This window comes from Hetaerina americana, unplaced genomic scaffold, assembly GCF_022747635.1.
Source record: "Hetaerina americana unplaced genomic scaffold, ioHetAmer1.1.p SCAF_6, whole genome shotgun sequence".
Lineage (NCBI taxonomy): Eukaryota > Metazoa > Arthropoda > Insecta > Odonata > Calopterygidae > Hetaerina > Hetaerina americana.
Window position 1 is genome coordinate 59648832 of NW_027287205.1, and position 21957 is coordinate 59670788.

Consider the following 21957-nt stretch of genomic DNA (forward strand, 5'->3'; position numbering starts at 1 on the left):
AAATAAACAGATATGCAACCTTTTTCCGTTCTTCCTTGAAAAGATCATTGTTTAACATTCGCTGGATTTTTGTCTTTACTTGACGCATATGGCTTCACCACTTTCTCATCTTGACCTCACTAAATGAAAGGACAAACGTTTCTAAAAAAGATTTTTATATTTTGTAATAATTCTGTATCAATTTAGTATGCATTGAAAATAACAGCTACATATATTTATAATTATATGCATTAACCATTATTTGCGGCTTTTACGGGCCGAATCAGTTTCCATCGTATATATGCTCTTCATAACTTCGAGTAAAAGTATGTGGATTCGAATGCAATGGCATTGTGTATTCTCTATCACTCTCAATTATATGTCAGTCTATTTTATCTTCAGAGTTCACTCCTGAACAGTCAAAGGTACTTTTTAGCTTATCCTTACGGTTCATTACGTAGAGTGGAATTTCTTCAGTAGGAAGCTTACTGTAATTTATTTTATTCTAATGGGAATTATTTTTTAGTGTAATTCAAAAGAATTCATATCAATATTTTCCTGGTTGGCTTCAATGTTGGGAGTTCGTTGTATCTCTGCTCGCGGATAAGTGGGCTCTGCTTATTTATCGTAATATTTCCTTTCTTGCACATGTCAGCTTTAACGTTTCCCTGTTCGGTGGGAAGTCATTAATGGCGCGTCTTCTCTCGCAATGGAAGGGACGTCGAGAATGCGAATGGAAAACACGCAGAAAGTGAGGGAGATAAAATAAACGACCTCCCAGTTCTTCGATTCCTCTTGTGAAGTGCGCTTATGGTTCATCGCTCACCATAATTTTATCCTGGGCATTTGCTCTCGAGTTGTACGCATAAATAACAGCCGGAATCATGATATTAAACTGTAAAACTTCTGATGCCGAAATCATCCACTAATATTCATTATTTGCGATAGCCATTATTCTGCGGCTTTGACGGGCCGAATCAGCCTAAATGGAATTTCCATGACGATTTTATATATGAAATCTACAAGAGGAAACGCAGAATGAAGTGTGTGTCTATAAGCTTTCTCGGGGGTTGTTCTTGAACGAACTCGGCAGTTTGAGTGATTATACCAACTCCGTCCCTCTCCTTTTTAAACATGGTAAGTACTTGTGAGTGCACAGAGGGAAATATGAGGACTCGATGAGAGCGAGTGTTTTCTTCCTGCATCCCTGAAAATATTGTCGTCATGGAAGTCAATACTCTTTTGAGATCTTTTAAATTAGAAAATAAACATTCATGCAACCTTTGTCCGTTGCTCCGTGAAAAGACCATTGTTTTATAATCTCCAGATTTTTCATGTACTTGCATATGGCTTCATTTCTTTCTCGTCTTGACCTCACTGAATAAAAGAGCTAACGTTTCTATACAAGATTCAGTTTCTTTTGTAACCAATCTTTATCAATTTTACATATTTTGAAAATAACAACAGCATATATTTATAAACTGTAAAAATAACTTTTTTTAAATAGGGGAAGATTTGCTGGAGAATTCCTAAAATGCCCGTAAATGTTTTATATGGAGTTGAGAATCAAGGTGGAATGGTAATTAGTAGATATGAGTAGGACCCTAGTGGGTCATAATGTAGTGTAAACTGTTAAGTATTTATATAAGAGTCACATTTTGAGGAAATATTATCCTAATAATTTGTTAGCACAAGGGTAAAATCTGCTGGAAAATTATGTCAATCAAATGAAAGTTAAGTCGGTAAATAGGTCAAAATAATGTTTCAATTGATAGTAAGTATGATATAAATTACTTTGCGAAAGTGACAATGTTTCATAACTCTGATGTCATATGGGCAAGCGCTCCTTTAGTGAGATAGTTCGGTATGGAACAATTTGTTTGAATTGTTCGCCGTATTTTTGATAACAAGTTTTGTAGAGATACTAGTCCTTACCAGTCAAATAGTTCGTTACCTTTTGATAAAAAGTATCATATTTTTACCCCATGTGCAATATCTTCAGCATATATTGAAGATTGTGCATATTCTTTCATTGAAAAAATGTTATTTATACGCCTGGTTCTTAAGCATCGTCTTTACATCTCGTGTATGTAAACGAATAAGACATTTATGGAGGTACGAGAAACCTTGTAGTCTGCCTTCTAAAAGTAGGTAGCCGGTGGTAGGTCAGACGAGTTATACCCGTTATCCGGTTTGTTTTCATTGCTCATAAATTTTATTACCATAATAAAACTTAATGAATCTCATTTTGAAAGAATTTTTGAAGATTGGGTTACCATTCATAATAAAATGATTTTCACTGCGTGCCTCTGTTCCGATTTAACTCCCCAAACTTGTCAAGATTTGCGTAGTAGATGACCACCTTGGAAAAATCATTTTTCCCTTCGCTCTCTTCTATTGTTAAATATTAGTAAATATATAATAACAGGAACTCATGTAAAAGAGCATCGGCCCGGCCAGTCGAAAGATCCGTCCGTGGTTCAAGTCTCGATCGAGGAAATATTTTTGCACTTAAGATCTGCTCGATTCCGCCTTCTCCACCTCTCTTGTGTTTGTCTTATATATGTGTTCATGTCCCTATTTCCATGTGAATGAATAAATAAATTAATATATATATATATATATGATTTCGTCGAAGTAACACGGAAGTGTTGAATAAAAAACTTCAGTCAGTAGTTCTGTTTCTTCCGATGAAGACGGAGCTAAATTCTGTCGAAATTATTAAGAAATAACGTGTGAGTGTTCTTTTTATGTGTTCTTATATCGTTTGTTGCTGTCCAAGTTATATATATATATATATATATATATATATATATATATATATATATAATATGACTGTGTATGCGTGTTTCCGTTTTAGACGTGAGAGAGCTTACCTTGCTTATCGCACAAGAGAAAAGGTTGCCAGTTTAATGGTGGCAAGAGAGATGCTGGGAATTTTCGAGGTCATGCAGCCCAATCATAAGCGGCCCATTACGCGAGTGATTTAGTTTCGGTTTCAGTGACATGCAGGTATCCATTCCCTTCCCTTTATCGAATCGGCATCTCTTGACTGAAATAGTAGGCTTCTGCCCCGCCACCGTTTCCTTCCTCCTATATCGTGCACCCCGTTACCTACTTAGAGAAGTTAAGTCTTGTTGGTGATGTCGTCTGTGTTGATGGTTGCGGCGGAGTGGTGGGGTTGGTCGGCGGACGCTGGTTTGGGTTGTAGTTGCCACAAAAAAGCGCATTCTTCCCGGTCGGCCTTCGTTATACACTTAGCGATATTAATGGGTAAGACCATTTTTTAGGTGCCGATCTCATTTCTCATTTAGCGGCTCTATTCAGGTGCGTGTGTGTGTGCTTATATATATATATATATATATATATATATATATATATATACATATATATGCTCATTCACGTGGAAATAGAAATAGTAGGAAAATGGATAGGAACACATAAAGGATGAGTATATATTTTCCGAAAGTCAATTCACGCAGCAATCCACTTGAATAAATTTGAGATGGTTCTGTTTTGCTTTTAGCCCTAAAATATTTTACGAAAACTCTGAGTAATAATATTACACCTGAAGTTATTGAATAAAAGTTAAGGTGTGTTGTATTAATGTGATAAAAGTTAAAAATGAGGTTATATAACGAATAAAGCTGTATTTTTGTCATTTAGGTTTATTTCCGTGTACCGCTTATTTTGTAATATACGTGCATTGCTGAAAAATTTAGTTTTTAGTCAAAGAGTAAAAGATAAACAATCTTGGGCTTCTGCATCCTGATAGTGAAAATTTTCGATTTTTACTCAATTCGTCGTCCTCATGAGTGAAAAATACCTGAAGAAAAACTGCCTGGGGAAAATACTTTTCATTTCAATTGTCCTTGGAGATGATTATTTAACGCTTCGGAAGGAATCATTTTTACGTGATCGTGCTGCTCAAAAATGCACCGAATTAGGCTGAGAACATCGGAGTTTCTATTAACTGGTAACTAATAATATTGTTTCCAAGGATCCCTCTTAGAATGGGTCTGTTACCCTGAGAATACCCTTGATGGGAACTGGAATTATTTCCTCATATAATGCGTATTCTTTTATTACGAACAAGACAATTCTTTATCCCTTCATAATTTAAGAACTTCGGGTGATGCCGCGACAGTTATTTTAACGGAATCATTCGCCAATGTGCACGGAATTGCAGGAATTTCAGATTGTTACAGTCATTCGCCTAAAACATTCCAAATAAGAGAACGTGTCGGTAGTCTAACTGGCTAAATTACTCGGCCGGAAATCTTGGAATCCGGGTTCGTATCCCAGTCAAGACGAATGATTTGTACACCGTGAAATTCCTGAATTGAATCCCATCATATTTATACAAGCGATAGAGCGCTTCAACGTGAACTTCAGGTAAATGTTACCTCGCTGAACGTTATTGATAAAAGTGTTGGAAATAAAATGTTACGAGTCTTTGATGTTTTATTGGTTATAAATTTAAACCAAAACCTGGAATGCTCGCATAATAGCCCACTCTCGGTTTATGGCCATCATGAAATTGTAACGAGAAACATAAAGAATTATATAGTAATAGCAATTGTAAAATCCATCGAACTTTCCGACTGAGAATATAATGTCATGGCAATTGAAAAGCTTATGGTACAGAACGTATTCCGTTACGTCGATGGGCAATATTCGGACACCGTGCCGAGTAGAAACGTTAGGAAGAGGAGACCCCAACCTGTGAGTCTAGTCTAATTCTATATTTGTTGTCAAATCGCGGGAGTCTCTCGGGGGATCCAGGGGGGGGTGGTAGCCCTTAATGCCAACTCTTCCGTTTCTCTTGAAGCCTCGCTTAACCTCGCCCCATAGAGCCACCACCAACTGTGCATAACACATCTTTCTATTTGGGAGTATAACGGCGCGGACTCGTGGGAAATCTCGCTCCGTTTCAATTCAAAACGGCGCATCAGTGACAGTGTGCGCTCTTGTGCGTGATTTTTGCCGCTGCCTCTATGCCGTCTTTGCCACACCGCTATAAACCTCCCCCATCATTTCGCCCTCACTTCCCCTTCAAGCTCTCCTTTCGTTTCCATCTCGTGCATATTTCTGTGGCAGGAATAACACCAGTACAGGTTGCAACTACGAATTCCCCACCGCATCAAAAACGAGTCGGAATTTACGTATTTTTTCTATCTTTCGCTCTTTATTCTCGAAATTTTTGTTTCAAAATAATGTATAGTTCGGTCAAAACATGGACGAATAAGTTGTTCATGTTTGTCTGATTGTCGTCATAGCGTTTCATAAATGTAGTCGTATGCGATTGAAAACTCGGTTTAAACTTAACCACGGATAGAGTATTTATTTTTACGCAGCCTGATTTAAGCAAAACATAGTGTGATAACTTTACAGTTGAACCGGGCTGTTTAATAGGTTTATGTAAATACTTTTCTTGAAACAAATATGAGACCCTCTCAACCAGAAGTGAAGATATTGTCGAAAGTGTCATCGAAATCAGTAAATTTCGCAAAAATTCGAATTAATAATAGTTCGCAGTTATTCTATCGAGTATCTATTACCCCAGATAGACGTGATAAAACTCTTCCCCAATCGACGTGGTGGAAGGGCAATTTGCGATCACTACTATGGAACCACTACTCTTTCTAGATGGAAGAAGCAATGATAGCTCCTGATAGTGTCACTATTCCCCGAAAAGACCATTCGTCGTCTATTCCTCAAGCAAAAAGACGCAAGACACCTGTTTGATGCCATGAAAGTGATCGCGTCACGTCAAATATCACGTAGCATCACGAAGGCAATGGGGAGCTGTCCAATTAACCATCTCATGAAAATATAATGGGCTCAGTTAATAATGCAGGACAAAGTTCTTTAGGTCGGGCGGCAGAATCAAAATCCACGATATTAATTGATAGTTTCAGAAAATTTCCATCACAAATCTCAAATAAGGGCGCCTAATAGCCGATAATAATGACAATTGTCTAATACTCCAAGTGGTAGCATTTCATTAATAGTAGGGGTATATGCTGGATTAGCTCAAAGTAGTTCTTTCTATGTAATTAATCAATTAAACTTCGTGGATTCTTAGAGCATTGGTTAAATTAATGACGCGCTTAATTTTCAACACCGTCTTATAGGATCGACATTTAAACATCTACTAGACTAATTGGTGAAACGGGCCAGGAAACGGTAACTGTAAAGTTTATGAAGGTGTTATTTCAACCGTGGACATTTTCACCGCCGCTCATCCAAAGCCAATGTTATTTAAAAATACCCATTCCATTGCACCTTAAGTCTGGTCCTTCGCGGCCGTAAATTTGTCTTTCTTGATCTGGTTTCGCCATAAGTGTTAAAAAATACCCTGGATATCAGTTTTAAGGACATAAAGGAGTCGATTCTAGAGACCATTACTACGAATGTCATTCTGGCCGAGACAGAATTTGGAAGTGTTGCCTCACCTCTAGTGCCCTCTTCTTTCAAAATTCCCTTGGCCTGATTACTAATGTATCAAATATGGTGCACATTATCTTTTCGATGTATCCGCCTTTTTAATTTGGGGGATTTGAATTTTAATTCGCTATTTTAAGCGTGGCAGTGGTGTTAATTGTTTTAGGCACATTAGCTTGAAAAAAATAGAGAAAACCTAAAATAAAATAAAAAGAAGAAATGTTACTGCATTTTTCCGAAACAATATTTCGAGTTATCGTTGTCTATATGTTGAGGTCATCATAAACAGATTACCCACTGTTTAATTCAATGGTCAAAAACCACTAATCTTGTCTTTAACATGACCATGGATCTCTTGTTACTTTTTATGTTGTGTAGCAAGTGGAGGTTACATGTTCGAGTAATATGTTTTCAACCAAAAATATTTATGGTTTGCTGAGGGAATTGACTGAAACACTTTTACTCAATACGAACTTAAAACGCTATGATTCTTCAAATCGTCCATTGATCGGCTTGCTAATGTTATTCTTTTTTGACTTAATTAGGTGTGGAAGTATTTATTTATCAACTCCTTTGTGTCGCCTACGTTAATGAACCTTATACATAGTGACCTAATTCACTATGAAGTCATTCTTATGAAATTTTCTTGTCGATTAGTTGCAGTGACTTATTCACGCTGTGACGAAAATGTCGATTCTTAATTTTATGACGGATATGATATCCGTAAAGGCTAGTGCAGTAGTAGTAAACTAATCATTGAAACCCCTTGTATCCTCACAATGATCGTGATACGTGGAAGTATTATACGATAGACATTGAATACTAAATTGATAATATCGTAAATAACAGTTACCAGATGGTTAGGTGAAGAGTGATATTTGATAATTAAAATTATTTCCTGGCTTTACTCTTAGTGAAAATTTCCATGGATGGCATTAATAAAGCGTTATTATTGTTTAAAGCGTTCGAAAGTTTCCATTATTGAATCGCACTTCATTTATATTTTAGGATATTTTATATTTATTGCAGTCAGAGGAGAATGCGCATTTAAAAAATCATGCGTGTATTGAGTTCAACGTAGATTTTAACGAAGTTTAAAGGTGTGTACCGAATCTGGGGTATTAATTTTTCAAATCCATTTACTTGAAGGTTTGCTAGATATGCTGTCCGGGTGTGTTTTTTTCTCCATACCGAGCTTTTACTCCTGACTTTCGTTTTAGTCGCCCTCGTAATGGAAGCGATTGCCTTCCTTCCTGGCGGAGAGGGTCCCATGACTCACCGCTTGCTTAAAAAAAGGTTCCTCGATTTGTTTCCTGTTCTTACTCCGGTGCAATTGCCTTAATCAATTGGTGGTGAAATTATAATGTAGGAAACCGGTTTGATTATTAATTCGTGGTCCGAGTCTATCTGAGAAGAGTGAGTTTGGAAAAATGTACTTTTTTTAAAAAGTACTATGCCAAAGGAATCAATGATATGATGTGATATTGTATGTTACATTTTGTGGAGCTTTGTCGACATTCGACAAAATTTTAAATTTGGCCATAGACATCTCTGGAGTGTCTATTATTATTCACTCTTTTAAAGGGATGGTGATTGAGAACGTTGGTAAAAGAAGATGACTTTTAAGTGGAAACAAAATATTCGCGAATGGTGACATTTTTGGGTACCTGCCCTAATCTGCTCAATGTCAACAGGCAGTTTTTTGTCAAATTAAAATTTAAACCAAGCCTTTAATTTGTCACTGTCACATTTGAGTAATTCATTGTAAAAGGAGACGGTTTCAAGAATATAACAGCCATCATTCGTGAAAAATTGTTTTTTTATGTTTAGTCCCTAGAAAGTGTAATTGTGAATAGTTAAGTAAACTCACCGAAAAGAACTCTATAACGATCAAGGCCCTAACCAGTAATTCCACACCAGACATATTTACGAGACGGTACAGTTTAACGCTCGTACTTGTACGGGTGTTAAATGTCTCATTACTTTTTTTCCTACCCGTCCTCGATCCAAATATTGTCCTGTTTTTCTCTTGCCGTAAAATTGCATTAGAATTCCCTTCCTTATTAAGAATTTTCTCCTCGAAATGATGAATCGTCTGGTCTGCTTATAATACCTGTGTAATTTAACAGTCCTTTGATGGAGACTTGAATCATGTCGCAAGTTAATTTGAGTGATGATTTGTTGCTTGTTATCGGATATGTTGTGTGGATGGTTTCCTCGACAAATCGTCTCAAAGATGTCCTTACTAACTCATTCCCATTTCAAATTAGTGTTAGACCTTCGAGAGCACTTTCAAGATGTTAAGTTTTTTTTAGTGAAAACACACGAGATGAGTATAATATCATCCGCATTAATCAGCACGAAGGTTGGTTTTACAGGTGATTGTAGGTCTTATCTTCCGAGGCGTGTGGAATTCACGCGTAAGGCAAGGGAGTCTCTTTCTCTAGCATCGTGGCTGCAATCCGGTATTCGAGAGATCATAGATTGGGTGAAGCCGGTGGCGTCCAGAGGACCGGGATGTGAACCCAGGATTTCCAATCGGCATTCGTACTCTCCCTTGAGTTACCGTACCGCCATAATGAGACCAACATATTTTTTTTGAGGAAATAGGTACGTGTGCAAGGGAACAGTTATACGGTTTGACATTAATTCAATCCATCATCAGCATTGCGAATTGCTCACTATTTATTCAACTCAAGATATTTCACAGCCTTTTGTACATTATTCTGTTTGTATGAGTTTTTCGACTCTTATTGATTACTCATTTTTTTCATTACGAATTACTAATTGCATTCCTTGCGTGAACTGTTTTAACTTCATAATTTTTCTTATGGCTAGTACAAACGTAAATTGTCAACTTTTTCGTTTCGATTGTGTTTTGGATTGACTGTCACATTGTACCACAATCAGTATTTTTGCTCCTCAGGTCCTGGATCTTTTAACTATCCTCCTGTTGTAAATAGATTTATTTTTTGTCCTAATGTATTTGTTTGGCAAATTTAATAGTTGGTAATATGGTCAATAAACGAAGTCATTTTCCCCATCGTCCTCTCCACCCACTTCACTCACTCTCCATCCTACCTCTCGTCACCGTTATATTGTCTAATCAGACTATCCTACTATTTTATCTAGAGAGCCAAATACTGCTGACAGTCTAATACAGATTATGTGGAGGATTTAGTGCACACACTACAGAAGTAACTTATCTAATGTCGTTTCCTAAATAGGCGATGCCAATTCCTGCATAACTTTCCTATTGCTGGTATCTCTTTCCTGCTGTTGTTCTTAATTGAAACTTTTGACCGACCCTGAAGCCATTGTTTTTTTAATTTGGTCCTTGTTCAATATTTTGGCATTTTATGTGTCATTTTTACTCGTGAAATGAAATTAGTCCTTAAGTCATTTAATACAGGTGCGAATTTAGGTTTAATTAGTTAGCTACAAGGAATATGCGATAGGGAAGAAAGTGGATCTTTATGAAGACACTTAACATTTAACCCGATACTTGTGTTTAGCGTTTTCTGTCATATTATCGACTCGATGGCTAATTAAATAATGCCAAATCAATCGTCTCAGGGAATCGAACAGGAGCCCAGATGCCTATTATAGATCATCCCTGATTCGATAACTTCGGAACAATAGCATTCGTGTTGCTGGTTGAAAGTTGTTTTTAGGTCGGATCGCCAAAGGAGGAAGAGCATTTTGCATCACCGTTAAGCGTTGTCATTGTTTAGGTGTTGGACAATGCTTAAGACTCAGTTTAATTTCTGTAGAAGTGAGGAATTATTCCCGCTACTCGTGATTCCCGCACATGGGTTTTTTAACACAAAAGCTTGCAATTGGCCGAGTTTCAGACGGCGTCGTAAAAGTAAGACTCGCGAATTTGCATTAAGGCACCTCGTTTGTGAGGCAGTAAATGAGTGGTACATTTTAGCTGTGTTAGTTATTATTATTTTATTACATTGGTGTGAACGGCGTATGCAATAGTCATTCATTTGTGAAATTAGTTTTTCCTGTTTTGTTTATTCCTTTAAATGTAAAAACTAAATGGGGGTTTCAATAATTTTATGAATGATATTCGACTATCGTTAATTTTTATTCTCTAATTAACTGTGCAGAATAAATTAATATTTATTTTGATCTTTATGGCCAAATGTCATTGTTTACCTAAGTTTTTCCGCAGCTTTATTTTCAATTTCTGGAAAAGAGGCAGGTTTTTGTAGCTTATGTCGGAGTGATTTCGTAGTTCTTTGCGTTGGTAAACCCGATCCACGATTTGAAAATTTAAATTTATTATTTGTTTAATTACACTAAACATTTGCATACCTAAACAATGTTATGACAAATGAGCGAACTGGCCTGAGTTCAGCGTTAGAATAAACGAATTGAAAGCGATTCTGTTTAAGATTGAATGATGATTAGTTTGAAAAAATCGACCGTAAGAAAAATCATTAAATTTCCATTTCACAGCACTACCTAAAATGTACGGCCTATGGGTTGATATTTAAAAATTATAAATCCTCGTTTTCCTCGCAGAACAGTCTCGGAGAGCCATTTACTATTAAATATTCCCTCTAAAATCTGAACTTGTGCTTGTCGTGCCGTAAAAGAGTAGTATGCATAAGTGCATGCTAAATGACAGTCACCGGTATCTATATCCGAATGGTGATTTTAAATGATCATCAACAGATTTGTCTTTTTAGATTGTTTTAACTCTGCTCTAAACAAACTCAGGATCCATGGTCCTCCACTGCATTCCCATACAAACTTTAGCAACTTAAATTTTTCTCTTTGTGCTTTGGAAGTTAATCCTTACAAATTGTGCTTTTTGAGTGGGAACTCTTTAATCTGGTAGAGGAAGGAAAATCACAAATCAACTGCTATGAATGTCTCACCACTCCCGTTTGTGCTCATTCGAGGCACCGCTCAATTTGATATTTCAAATTTTTAAGCGCAAACAAAGAGCTTCTCCTTTTGGTAATACGATTCTCGAGAGTCTCTCAATTGAAATGTTGAATTAAAATTTATTGAAAGAGTAAGGTTTATTCAAACTAATGCTACGTTTGTTTCTGTTTTTCATTCTTCAAAACGGGTGTATAGCTGGTGCATTATTAATGCGTGTATTCTCAAAAAAATATAATCCATAACAACTTAAGTTAAACAGTGAGAGAATCCATAATTTTGACGTGGAATGCATAATTCGACTTTTAAGAAAACACTTATACGCGACCATTTTTCACAGAGCTTATGCTAGTTATAAGTTTATCGTTGACCCCGAAGCCCAGAATCATTCCATACGATGATGTTCATTCCGTCGATGATTAATCGCCTCCTCTCCATGAAAATAAGTTGCTCATACGTAAACACTTCCGATATCTGGTGGAGTTGGCGGCGTGTGGAGTCAACACCCCGGCAACCTTAGTCGAATTCCCGTGGGGAGGGCGTCTCCTCCACTTACCCCCTGTTGTCCGTGCACCCTCCTGCGTCCGCTCTCCAGGCGGTCGTAATCCACCGGCGGGTTCTCGACGCCCCCAACCGGTGGCGTCGTCCTCAGCGTCGCGGTGCCCTGACTCGACGTGCCGCCGCCATCCGAGTCGGTTGATGCCCTTGCGAGGGCCAACGAAAGCACGAGGGCCACCGTACAAACAGCCGCCCACCTCGTCGCCATGGTGAACGAACGAACAAACAACAAAAACAACAACTGCGGCAAGGTCCTCCAGAAACGGACTCCTTCCTCAATCGGGATCGGCACTCCCCCTTTCTACCCTCCAAAAATCCCACTGAGACTCTCCTCGGAACTGAAAACGACTCCTTTTCCACTCTTCTCCGTAATCTCCAACGCCGCGGGGCACCGTGTGTAGCCGTGAGGCACTGAACAACCACCTCTGCTCGGGCCGTGGAGGAAGGTCTCTACTATGCAGGCCCCGTCTTTCGCGCCCCACTTTGAAGTCGGCCAATAGCAGACGACGTGGTCGTTCCCCTCTCTCTCTCTTTCTCTCTTCCTCCCCCCTCGGATGGCGGAGAGGGCGGGAGGAGGGGGCTGGAGTGGGTGGTCGGCGTGGGGTTGGGGGTGGGTGGGATGGTCCCGTCCCCCGCCCCTCCTTCCGCGATGACGTCGCCCCCTCCGGGAGACTCCTCTTTGGCAGGCGGAAGTGGTTCAGCGGAGGCGGCCGGGATGGAGGGAAGAAAGAGCGTCGCTTTCCCCAGTCACTAGTTTTGGATTCGTTATGTCGATTCATTTGTCACTTTTGAGGAGGGAGGGAAAGGGTTACGATGGAGAAGATCTAGATCTGGGATTCAAAACCTCGCTCCAAAGTGGTGGTCGCCTCTTTTCCGTGAAAGCATACCATTTGCGTCGGGGGGAAGGGGTTGGGGCGCTTTCTCTCGTAAAGCGTCTCTTTTTTCCATGAAAGTGTATCATTTTTCGAGATTTTCTGCTCATTGCGATGCAAATAATTTGGTTTTTTTTAGAATGTACGAGTATTAATTGTCTGGATGGAGAACCAGTGAAATTAAAGAAATAAAATTTAACAGTTTTGTGCCGTAATTTATGGAGAAAAATATTGAGATGGAATGCAGAAGTTTCTATGGGAAAGTTAATTTCATCTTCGAGCATTCATCGAAAAGAAATTCATTTTTTTAGTTTGACTAAATCTTGATTTAATTTTCTTTGTAAGTAGACCCAAATTATAATCTCGAAATGAGTTATCTAACAAAGTATTCCCTCAACTTTTAGTTGCTAATAGTTACTCTGCTTTTTTGTGCACATAATTCCGATAATCTAAATTGAATGCATCTTATTCGGTACGGAATACGAATGTCAAATATTTCACGCGTAACTCTTTAATTACTACGGACTAAAATATTTCCTCACTTGTAAGAACATGGCTTATGAGAAAACTTCCTTAGATCTTACAAGAATGAGATCTTCTGCTGCAGAACATTATAAATTAACTTGGTGAAAATTCTCTAAAACACCATGAGATTCCTAGATTCTTCCGTTTAGTTATAATTCAAGTTCAGTGCGCCACATTGGAAATTATTTAAGTGACGCCTATGTGTTATTGTAATGTACTCAAAAAATTATTATACTTTAAATTAATTCTAATTTCGCTCTTTTTGCTGTTTGATGTTATCGCTACTTTTAGTACGTAAATGTTTTGTTTTTTCAATTTTTAACATGTTTCGTAAATGGAAAATTCAGTTAATTTTTTCGAAAGTTCAGACATCATCTTACCGACTATTGTTTATTCATTTAGGATTCTCTTTTGAGTACGGCGGAAACTTAAAACCGAATTGAATATTTGAGATTTATGGAGGGAAGTAAGCCTTAGTTAAATGTTTTTTTGAGAATCATATTGAGTAGATTTTTTCAAGATTTAAATATATTTTTCGAAAATATCCCCTTATTCGTTCAATTAGTCTTTCTCCAAGAGCTGCGTATTGCTAGTCCATTTTTTTTCAATTTTGAGAAAACCTGCAAATATCCTTTCACGGTTCCTTCAAACTCGTATACACACGCTTATCGAAAATTTTCCAACCTGATCGAAGCAAATAACCGGGTGGCTCGCCATTTGTATGCAATTTTCTCCCGTCATTATGTTCGTGACGCGAGGATCATCATACGTTTACCAAAGGTACTTTGAACCTTATATTTTGGGCTCACACCTTCCACTTCATGAGTCACCTTAATATCTAAAGTGAAAGGGAAATTTATATTCGTACATGCGAGAATGGATAAGATCGATTATTTCAAATAAAAAGGTTGAGTCAATCCCTTCATTAGGATGCTAATCTAATTAACTTGGACATTTTTATAATGTGTGTAATAAAAAATGTGGTTTGCATAAAATGAAAACGCTGTGTTTGTCACAACTGAGGGTCAATGTCTTCTATGGGTACGGTTTCCGAATGCGGAAATATCGCATGACTCCCTTCCGCGCATACTAATCTTTCAGGAGGTGACGACCTCATGTCATTTCGTGAAGTCCCTCATCGTGTGCATTATATACCTTATTATGGTGTTATTATCCCTTCAGCTTTCACTCTTCTCTGTACTTCACATAACGTATGACAGGAATGCATTTGATTTTGCGTGATACCTAATTCTATCTTACCGTGGGAAAGCAATAAAAAAGAACATCATGAAGTAAGTGTTTCACGCAAGATTGATGGAAGAGTATTTTCATGTTTTAATTAAAAAATTAAGTGCTTCCCCCTATAAAAATGTGTTTTCTTATGCGTTTCTAATGCGACGCAACAACTTTGAAATGCGCAGTGTAAAAAAATCAAGTTTTATTATGGAGAGGAAAATGTATTTTTTTCATATCTGACTAGGTAGACACGATGAAATTTCATTAAAAAAGACAAAGTTCATATTTATCATAGTAAAAGTAATGGTTATAACAGTTCAGTAAGATTTAATGACTGACGATCTGAAAATCCCTAAATATATCGAAGGGATTACCTATATTTTCAATGATGATGTTCACTCATTATTTTCTTTGAAAACATTTTTATCTAAATAATTTCAGTTGTATTACACTTTATCGTACGTGGTCGTCTTCACAATGTCAAGATCATATTTATTATTCTTTGAAAAAAAATCTCCTGGAGAAGTATAAATTAATTGAATTTTCTTGATCCCTGTAGACACTCCAGCGTTGAAGTCAGTGAATAGGGCTCGGAGACTTAAACGACAGTCGTTGAAATCTCTAATTTTCTTGGTCTTCCCTTGTGAACTTAACAGTGCTATTGACCACGTAGTTAATTTAAAGTACTCAGTTCGTTCTCATCAGGTGGATTTACAATGAATAACTTGGCTGTTTAATTCATTGAGGTCTAACGTTTCGAGATAAAATATAAGTTTTCCTAAATTCGTTGGTTCTTATTGCAGGAAATACGAATTTATCCGGTGTGGTGGACGAAACTAATGTTAGAGGAAAATAAACGCTGGTTCGGTCCAGAAACGTCGCTCAATTGTATGTGGACCAGTTAATCTTCTTTGTCCGTAGGATCCGGTGTTGATTCTTCGGCGATCGAAGCACCAACGTTTGAAGTGGGGTCGGACGGATGTTGAAAAAAAAGGTGGGGCCATCCGTAGCCGAAGGGGTTGGAAAGTCGGCACGCTATGCACCTAGATACCGCTCTCTCTAATGATTTCTAAATGTGACATTTCAGGGAGCAGTACGTATTAATTCATTCCTTCGCCACCACTCCCTCTCGGTTACTCAGGGGAATTTCGCTGCTGGTGTCATTTTCAAGGGATCGTTGGCAGACTGAGGCTTCATATTTCTAGTTAGGGTCAAGGCTGGCTTTCATCTGGCGATCATTACTTTCAATTTTTAGGATGCCGGCATGACTTATGATAGTCGTAGTAACGGTTCACTAGCAGTTACACATTTTGTTCAATTTGCAAAACTTATGCAACGGTGTTCAATCAAATATCATAATCATGTCATCATCATGTCAATCATTAATGTTCATATCGTTAACGGAGGCGGTTGCAGCTTCCTTTAAATGACATCACGTAACTTTAGGAATCGTTAGTCTCTAAGAGGTGTTCATTTTCAAATATTTTGTGCCTGTGGTTTAGCCATTATTTTATATTTTATATGGTCTTGCCGTTGAATATAGTTCGTATTGTCTAAACTCTTGATAGAGATTTCGATCTATTACACCATACTTATGACCCCCAAAAAGTTAATCCAAAATAATTCATGGAAGTATTAATTTCGATTATGGTATCTCGACTGCTTGTACATAAACTAAAATTCGTACTTTTTTACGGAACCGTATAGTGCAACTTGTTTTAGCTTTCCTCTGGGTTTTCATGTAACATTTTTTGCAGAACATCGGACTTTCACGCTAATATCTAAAGACGAATCTTTATTTGCTGGACACGGCATCACAGTAGGTTTCGGTTTTTTACGTAGCTGCACTATGGCACCGTAATTTAATAATTCGTGAACAGCCTCATCTCAACATTTGTTGATTTTTCCCGGTATAATTCAAAGATAACTATGTTTTGCTTTGATTGGAATACACCGCACTAATTTGTCGCCGAGGAGGATAGGATCACTACACTGTCCAGATCTGACGCACGAGGGGTACATGGTGGACGACGAAATAGCGCTAGGTGTAATCTGAATCTTCGTATTGCTCAGCGCTTTACCAGGGAATTTGAAGGGCTACTTTATTTTTCTTGAATTTATATTTTTAAGCTCAATTACTACGTGTGCGAGATGGCATATGATACGAGAATATCTGTTATACGTTTTGAAATCCAGTTCACAAAATGATGTTAGTGAAATTTCGCCTCTGTTACGAGCCTATTTTGCGACCTTGCGTTGGATGTTTTTCTTTTTTAATAGACTGGAATTGAAATGCAAAAGAAAGAATATGACTCTCTGAACTTAGTTGTGTGTTGACGGTCAATATTCCGTGTGAGGTAAATTGTAGCTATTCTTTCGTATCTTTCTTACCTCAGCTTTACCTTGAAACAGCACGCACTAAGTGAACTATATATATATATATATATATATATATATATATATATATATATATATATATATATATATATATATATATATATATATTTTTTTTTTTTTTTTTTTTCCAATGGTCATTTTTAATATTATATTGAGGGCCTCGACTAGTTTCAGTTTCGTGTTAATTTTTCGTTGTTTTATTCTTCTTTACATATAGATAGATTAATTACTGGAATGTGTGGGCTTCTACGAATGTTTGAAATATGGTGCCCTTAATCATTGGACACCATTGAAAACGTAGTAGAAAAAACGTTTCTTTCGCAAAATCTATGAATGCTTCCGATATTTTTTCTGCTCTGTTGAAGCATTAGATCTCATATTTTGACTTGTATTTAAGGCAGAAGTTTTAACAATTATCATGCCAGAGAAATGCTGAAATCTTTAAGGTATTTGTGAAATTTTAATTCTCTTTCTCATCCTTTAATTACTTATGTAAAGTTTACTATCCTAATTCTCTCCGCTCATTTAATATGCGCTAAAAAGCTTCAATTTATGCGGTATAATTCGTGATAGTCTCCTTGGGTAATATTTAATGACTTTATCTAAAACTCTAAAATGAGACTTTCCATTTTTGTGTAGATCAATATTTCAAGAGCATTATGCCAACAAATAATATAAATGTTTCGCTCCGATGGACAAAACTGAGCTGATTCTTTCTGGGAAATCACTCGTCTTTTAAGAGACTGTAATCATCTACATCTTCGTATTTTTTAAAATATTGATTATGCTTCGTTTGCACGATCCCGGCGAGATTTGGCGTAAACTTTAATCATGTTCGAGTATGTGTACCAAGTGGTTATGTTAGTCATTATGAAGGGCCTCTTTCAACGGGCTCACGAAGCGGGTAATCTCCCGGCGCGTATCTTAAATGATCGCCTTGTTTACTTGTCCACCTGCGAGAGCAACAGGTGACCCAGAAGGAATTTCTTGTTCTCGTCGAAAATCTTAAAGGGGACCACTAAATAGTCGGTTTCATAAACGTTCGTCGCCTGTCCTTGGCCTTAGGTGGTCGTGAAGGTCGGTGAGCTGCCGGCATCCTGCGTTTGCCGAGTGCATGTCTTGTAGGTCGGGAAAAGGGCCGAGAGAGGTAGTCTGAAAGTTATACCCCGAGCTGTGGATTGGCAGAGGGGAAGGTTCAGTCTTGCGTAGCGGGAAGCGCGAGTGAGATCCGTATCACCCATTTGAGCGCTCAACTGGGCCATTAAATAGTCCAAAGCGAACCTACGCGCTGGCTTGCTCACGTTTATTCCCGCTGTAGAAGATCCACCCTTCCCAAAGCTTTATTCTCTTGTCTTTCGTTTCCTTAATATCTAGTGCACTACTAATTCAATGCTGTCTACTATTCTATCACGATGCTTGTCCATTTTATTCATGGCTATCTCTAAAATATTTTCTTCGGAAACTGGCGAAGGTGCTGACAGCTTTTTTCATTGCAAGCATAATTATGATTCTGTTATTTAAGTAATGTCCTATTGCTACAGTAAATGATGTTTGACATTGTTTATTGATTATTTTTCATGCAGCAAGGAGGATACTCAATTTTTCCAGGATCTCGAGTTAATACCACTTATCGAAAGGAAATTGTATCAGCCCGCTGGTTTATGCATTTATCTGGCGTCAAATGAAAACAATTCAAACACATTTGGTGTCGTATCAGAATGAAGCTTATTTTGTGCCTGATCACAGTTTAGCAACGGATATTAAAGGTTTAGTCAATTTAATTAGGTTAGAACTTAGGTCATACTGATAAAAAAATCGGGGAGTTTAAAATTATGGCAAATTGAAGTTAGTTTTTGAGTTCATATTTTGCATTTGCAACAAACATTTTGATCTCAAACATGGAAATGTAATAGCCGTGAATGCCTCGTTCAATAAAATTGCCTTTGAGTCTATTTCAAAGGGTTGTGAATTTAAAGTTATCACTCTTAACTTCACTATATTCAAATGGCACTGTATAAAAATTAGGTGTATTTCTTTTCCCCACTGGTCACATTCCTGAAGCAAAGCAGATCCTAAATGCATACCTACTCTTGACACCGTTTCTTTTCGTCGTTGAGAATTATAAACTAGGCTATATTTAATTTTTTTCAGAAAGCGTTCTCCCTTTCAGTAATTGATTTCATACTTCTTTCATGGTATATTTCTTATTCCTCTCCCACATTGTCATTGTTTCATGCATGGTTCTTTGATTCTCAAGACTTACATACAGGGTTCGTCCGGAAAATAAGTGTACTGACTCCTGGGCTGGGCGCGCCGCTCCAGGCGCGCCCAGCACCGCTCTGACGGGCTGCGATTGGAGGGGGGTATGTTGGCAAGCGACGCTGAAAAAGGCAGTCGGCTCTGAGCTGTGGTGTAGTGAGGAGCTCTGTTAACGCGAACCTCCACGCTCGACCCACGTCACGGAACGCGATGCCGAAGTTTTTGGAGCAGCGTTATTCCATCAAATTTGCGGTAAAGCTTGGGAAATCGTCTACCGAAACTGTCGGTATGATTAACCAGGCTTACGGGGAGTCAGCCATGTCCAGAAACATGATCTTTCGGTGGCACAAGATGTTTGTGGAGGGCAGAGAAGAGGTCGACGACGAGTCTTCGAGAGGTTCCCGATGATGCCTTCGCGGGAGCGTTCCAGGAATGGGAACGCCGCTGGAACAAGTGTATCGACTCACAAGGGTCCTATTTTGAGGAATATTAGCTTAAGATATGTAGAAGTGTAATAAATTTTTTTCCTGAGCTCAGTACACTTATTTTCAGGACGAACCCTGTATATATTCCTCGCATTGAGAGTATCCTCAAACAGATTCTGACATGAAGTGAAGACGGCACCCCCCCTTCCTCCCAAATAATTGACTTTTTTCTTAAATACGAAATGTGTGTATATATTTGGTGATTCGCCTCTTTTCCATTTCCACAGGATTAAACAATACCGGCGCACTTCTGTCGTATATGTCATTATCCGGTGTAGCATATCCACATTTTTCCATGACCCACTCATTCCTCATCTCTTCGAGTCTTACTTCGATGACCCCTTATGTATCTCAAACTCACTGATTATACTCTATAGTTATGATTACCATGGCAGACACTTCTAGCTTCCATAAAATAATATGGAAAAGAATGGAGTTTTACGCACTGCGTATTTTTGTTTCTGAAGACAAATATCAATTTTTATGTAGTATTATTATCATTAAAATTCCATTTCGTTGCAATTAAATCCAGTGCTCGACAAACACCAATCTGATGGCATTTCGGCACCTTGTATCTCAAGCTAGCCTGCTAGGTTTCACAAAAATTCATATATATATATATATAGATAACCATCCCCTTGTCCCAAAATAGTTCAATTGTCTCTAGTTTTTAACTCATTACGCAATCATTTTTCCTATTCTCCATATAAAAACTACTCTTCATTTTGGGCTTACTTATCTATATAACTTTCATTATAATGCGTACAAATGTGTGAAACAACTAGGGTAGCATGGGCTAATGATTATGGATTTAATTGCCTCTTAATCATTACTTTATTTCTTATATAAAATAGAAAAAGAATTTTGTTTAAACTCTTAAGTTTTTACATCTTCAGATGAAGCATTTATCCTTTATTTGTTGACTCTCTTTGAAGTTTCTGCTCCATCATGATTTCACCACGCCTTTCTTTCCACCCCAATTCTGGCCACTATAATTCCCCTACCTTTCTCTTAGCATTTATGAATAATTCATACTCAAATACCTTTTTCCTCCGGGCAGCATAAATAATGTGACTGTTTCTCTCGATTCGTCCTAAACGAAAACATATATTATTAAGATTAATGGCAGTCATTTAGATCTCTCATAACCTGGAATGTAAAAGGAAGGGTAAACGTTTAAACCTTGCCCTTCCCCAAGAGAGAGCAGAGCCGCAAAGCTGAATCGATAGACATTGACCCAATAATATTATCTCTAGAGATTACAAAATCTGTATTAATACTACAAAGTTCAAAACTATCTGTTAACAATTTGAGTCAACAAATTTTTATCTTACTTTGTTCCAAAAATCACTGGAAAAGTCAGCAAAATATTATCGTCGTAATTTGGCTTGTTCTAAGTACAGCCAACTCCTTCCATAAATACGTTTTCTGTGAGTCTTTAGTTTCTCATGTTTCTCCCCTGATCGATCTTAAATCAATGTTTCCATGAAGTCAGTATGTACCAATTTCATGACGTACTCTTCACTTTGTTATGATGTCTCATGGATAATTTACATATAAGAAAGCGATCGAAGCCATAACGTCGACCAGCCATTTAAAGCATACTTAAAGCAAAAAACAATGATGCGAACGTCAGAAAATTGAACTTCGTTTTCTTACTGTGAGTCCAATTATGCTAAGGGGTTTCAGGTACAATTTCGATTACAGTGAAAATGATCTTTTGGGAAATTATTTTCTATGAATTGAACCTAAAAAGATGTAACATATACCACAAAACTACACTCGACCCCTGGAGAGAGAGGTATCAATAAAATCATTAACCATCGATTGCATGGTTTTCGAAGATTAGTCAGGAATCAATTTATCTGCGTGAATGCGAAGTTTACAGGGTCGCCCCAAATACTGCAATGGAAATCACCGCGTTAGTCCGCCTAAGCGGTGCGTCCTTGCTGTCACCATTTTGATGTGGGCATCCCTCCTTGTAATAAATTACCGAGGAAAAATAGTCTCCAATCCGATATCAGGATTTGGACTAATGAGAGAGGAACAAATGTCAAGGAGAGTATTTAACGGGTGGGACTTGGTACTTGGGACGTGAGCTCCTTAGCAGTGAGAGGGAAACTAGAAAATGCGAATAAGGGATTATCTACCATCTGGTTAGACATATTTGGAGTTAAAATGCCCTGGCAATGATACCGTTTGAAGCGATGGATTAAAAATAGTATCCTCATGAGACGCAAGGAAGATATAAGAAGCTGTAATCATTATGTAGGAATTTGGGGAAGAATTTTCTGACG

The 21957-nt window shown here is 37.8% G+C and overlaps 2 protein-coding genes across 2 annotated transcripts in view; one reads left to right on the plus strand and one right to left on the minus strand.

The window, feature by feature from the left end:
* Positions 1-12094, minus strand: part of dsx-c73A (doublesex cognate 73A) — a 141263-nt gene extending 129169 nt beyond the window's left edge. The window contains exon 1 of the mRNA XM_071593887.1: positions 11885-12094. Within this exon, the coding sequence (XP_071449988.1) occupies positions 11885-12094 (210 nt within the window). The remainder of the gene's footprint in view (positions 1-11884) is intronic.
* LOC139695155 (elongation factor-like GTPase 1) overlaps positions 1-21957 on the plus strand; it is a 498678-nt gene that overhangs the window by 156648 nt on the left and 320073 nt on the right. The window lies entirely within an intron of this gene.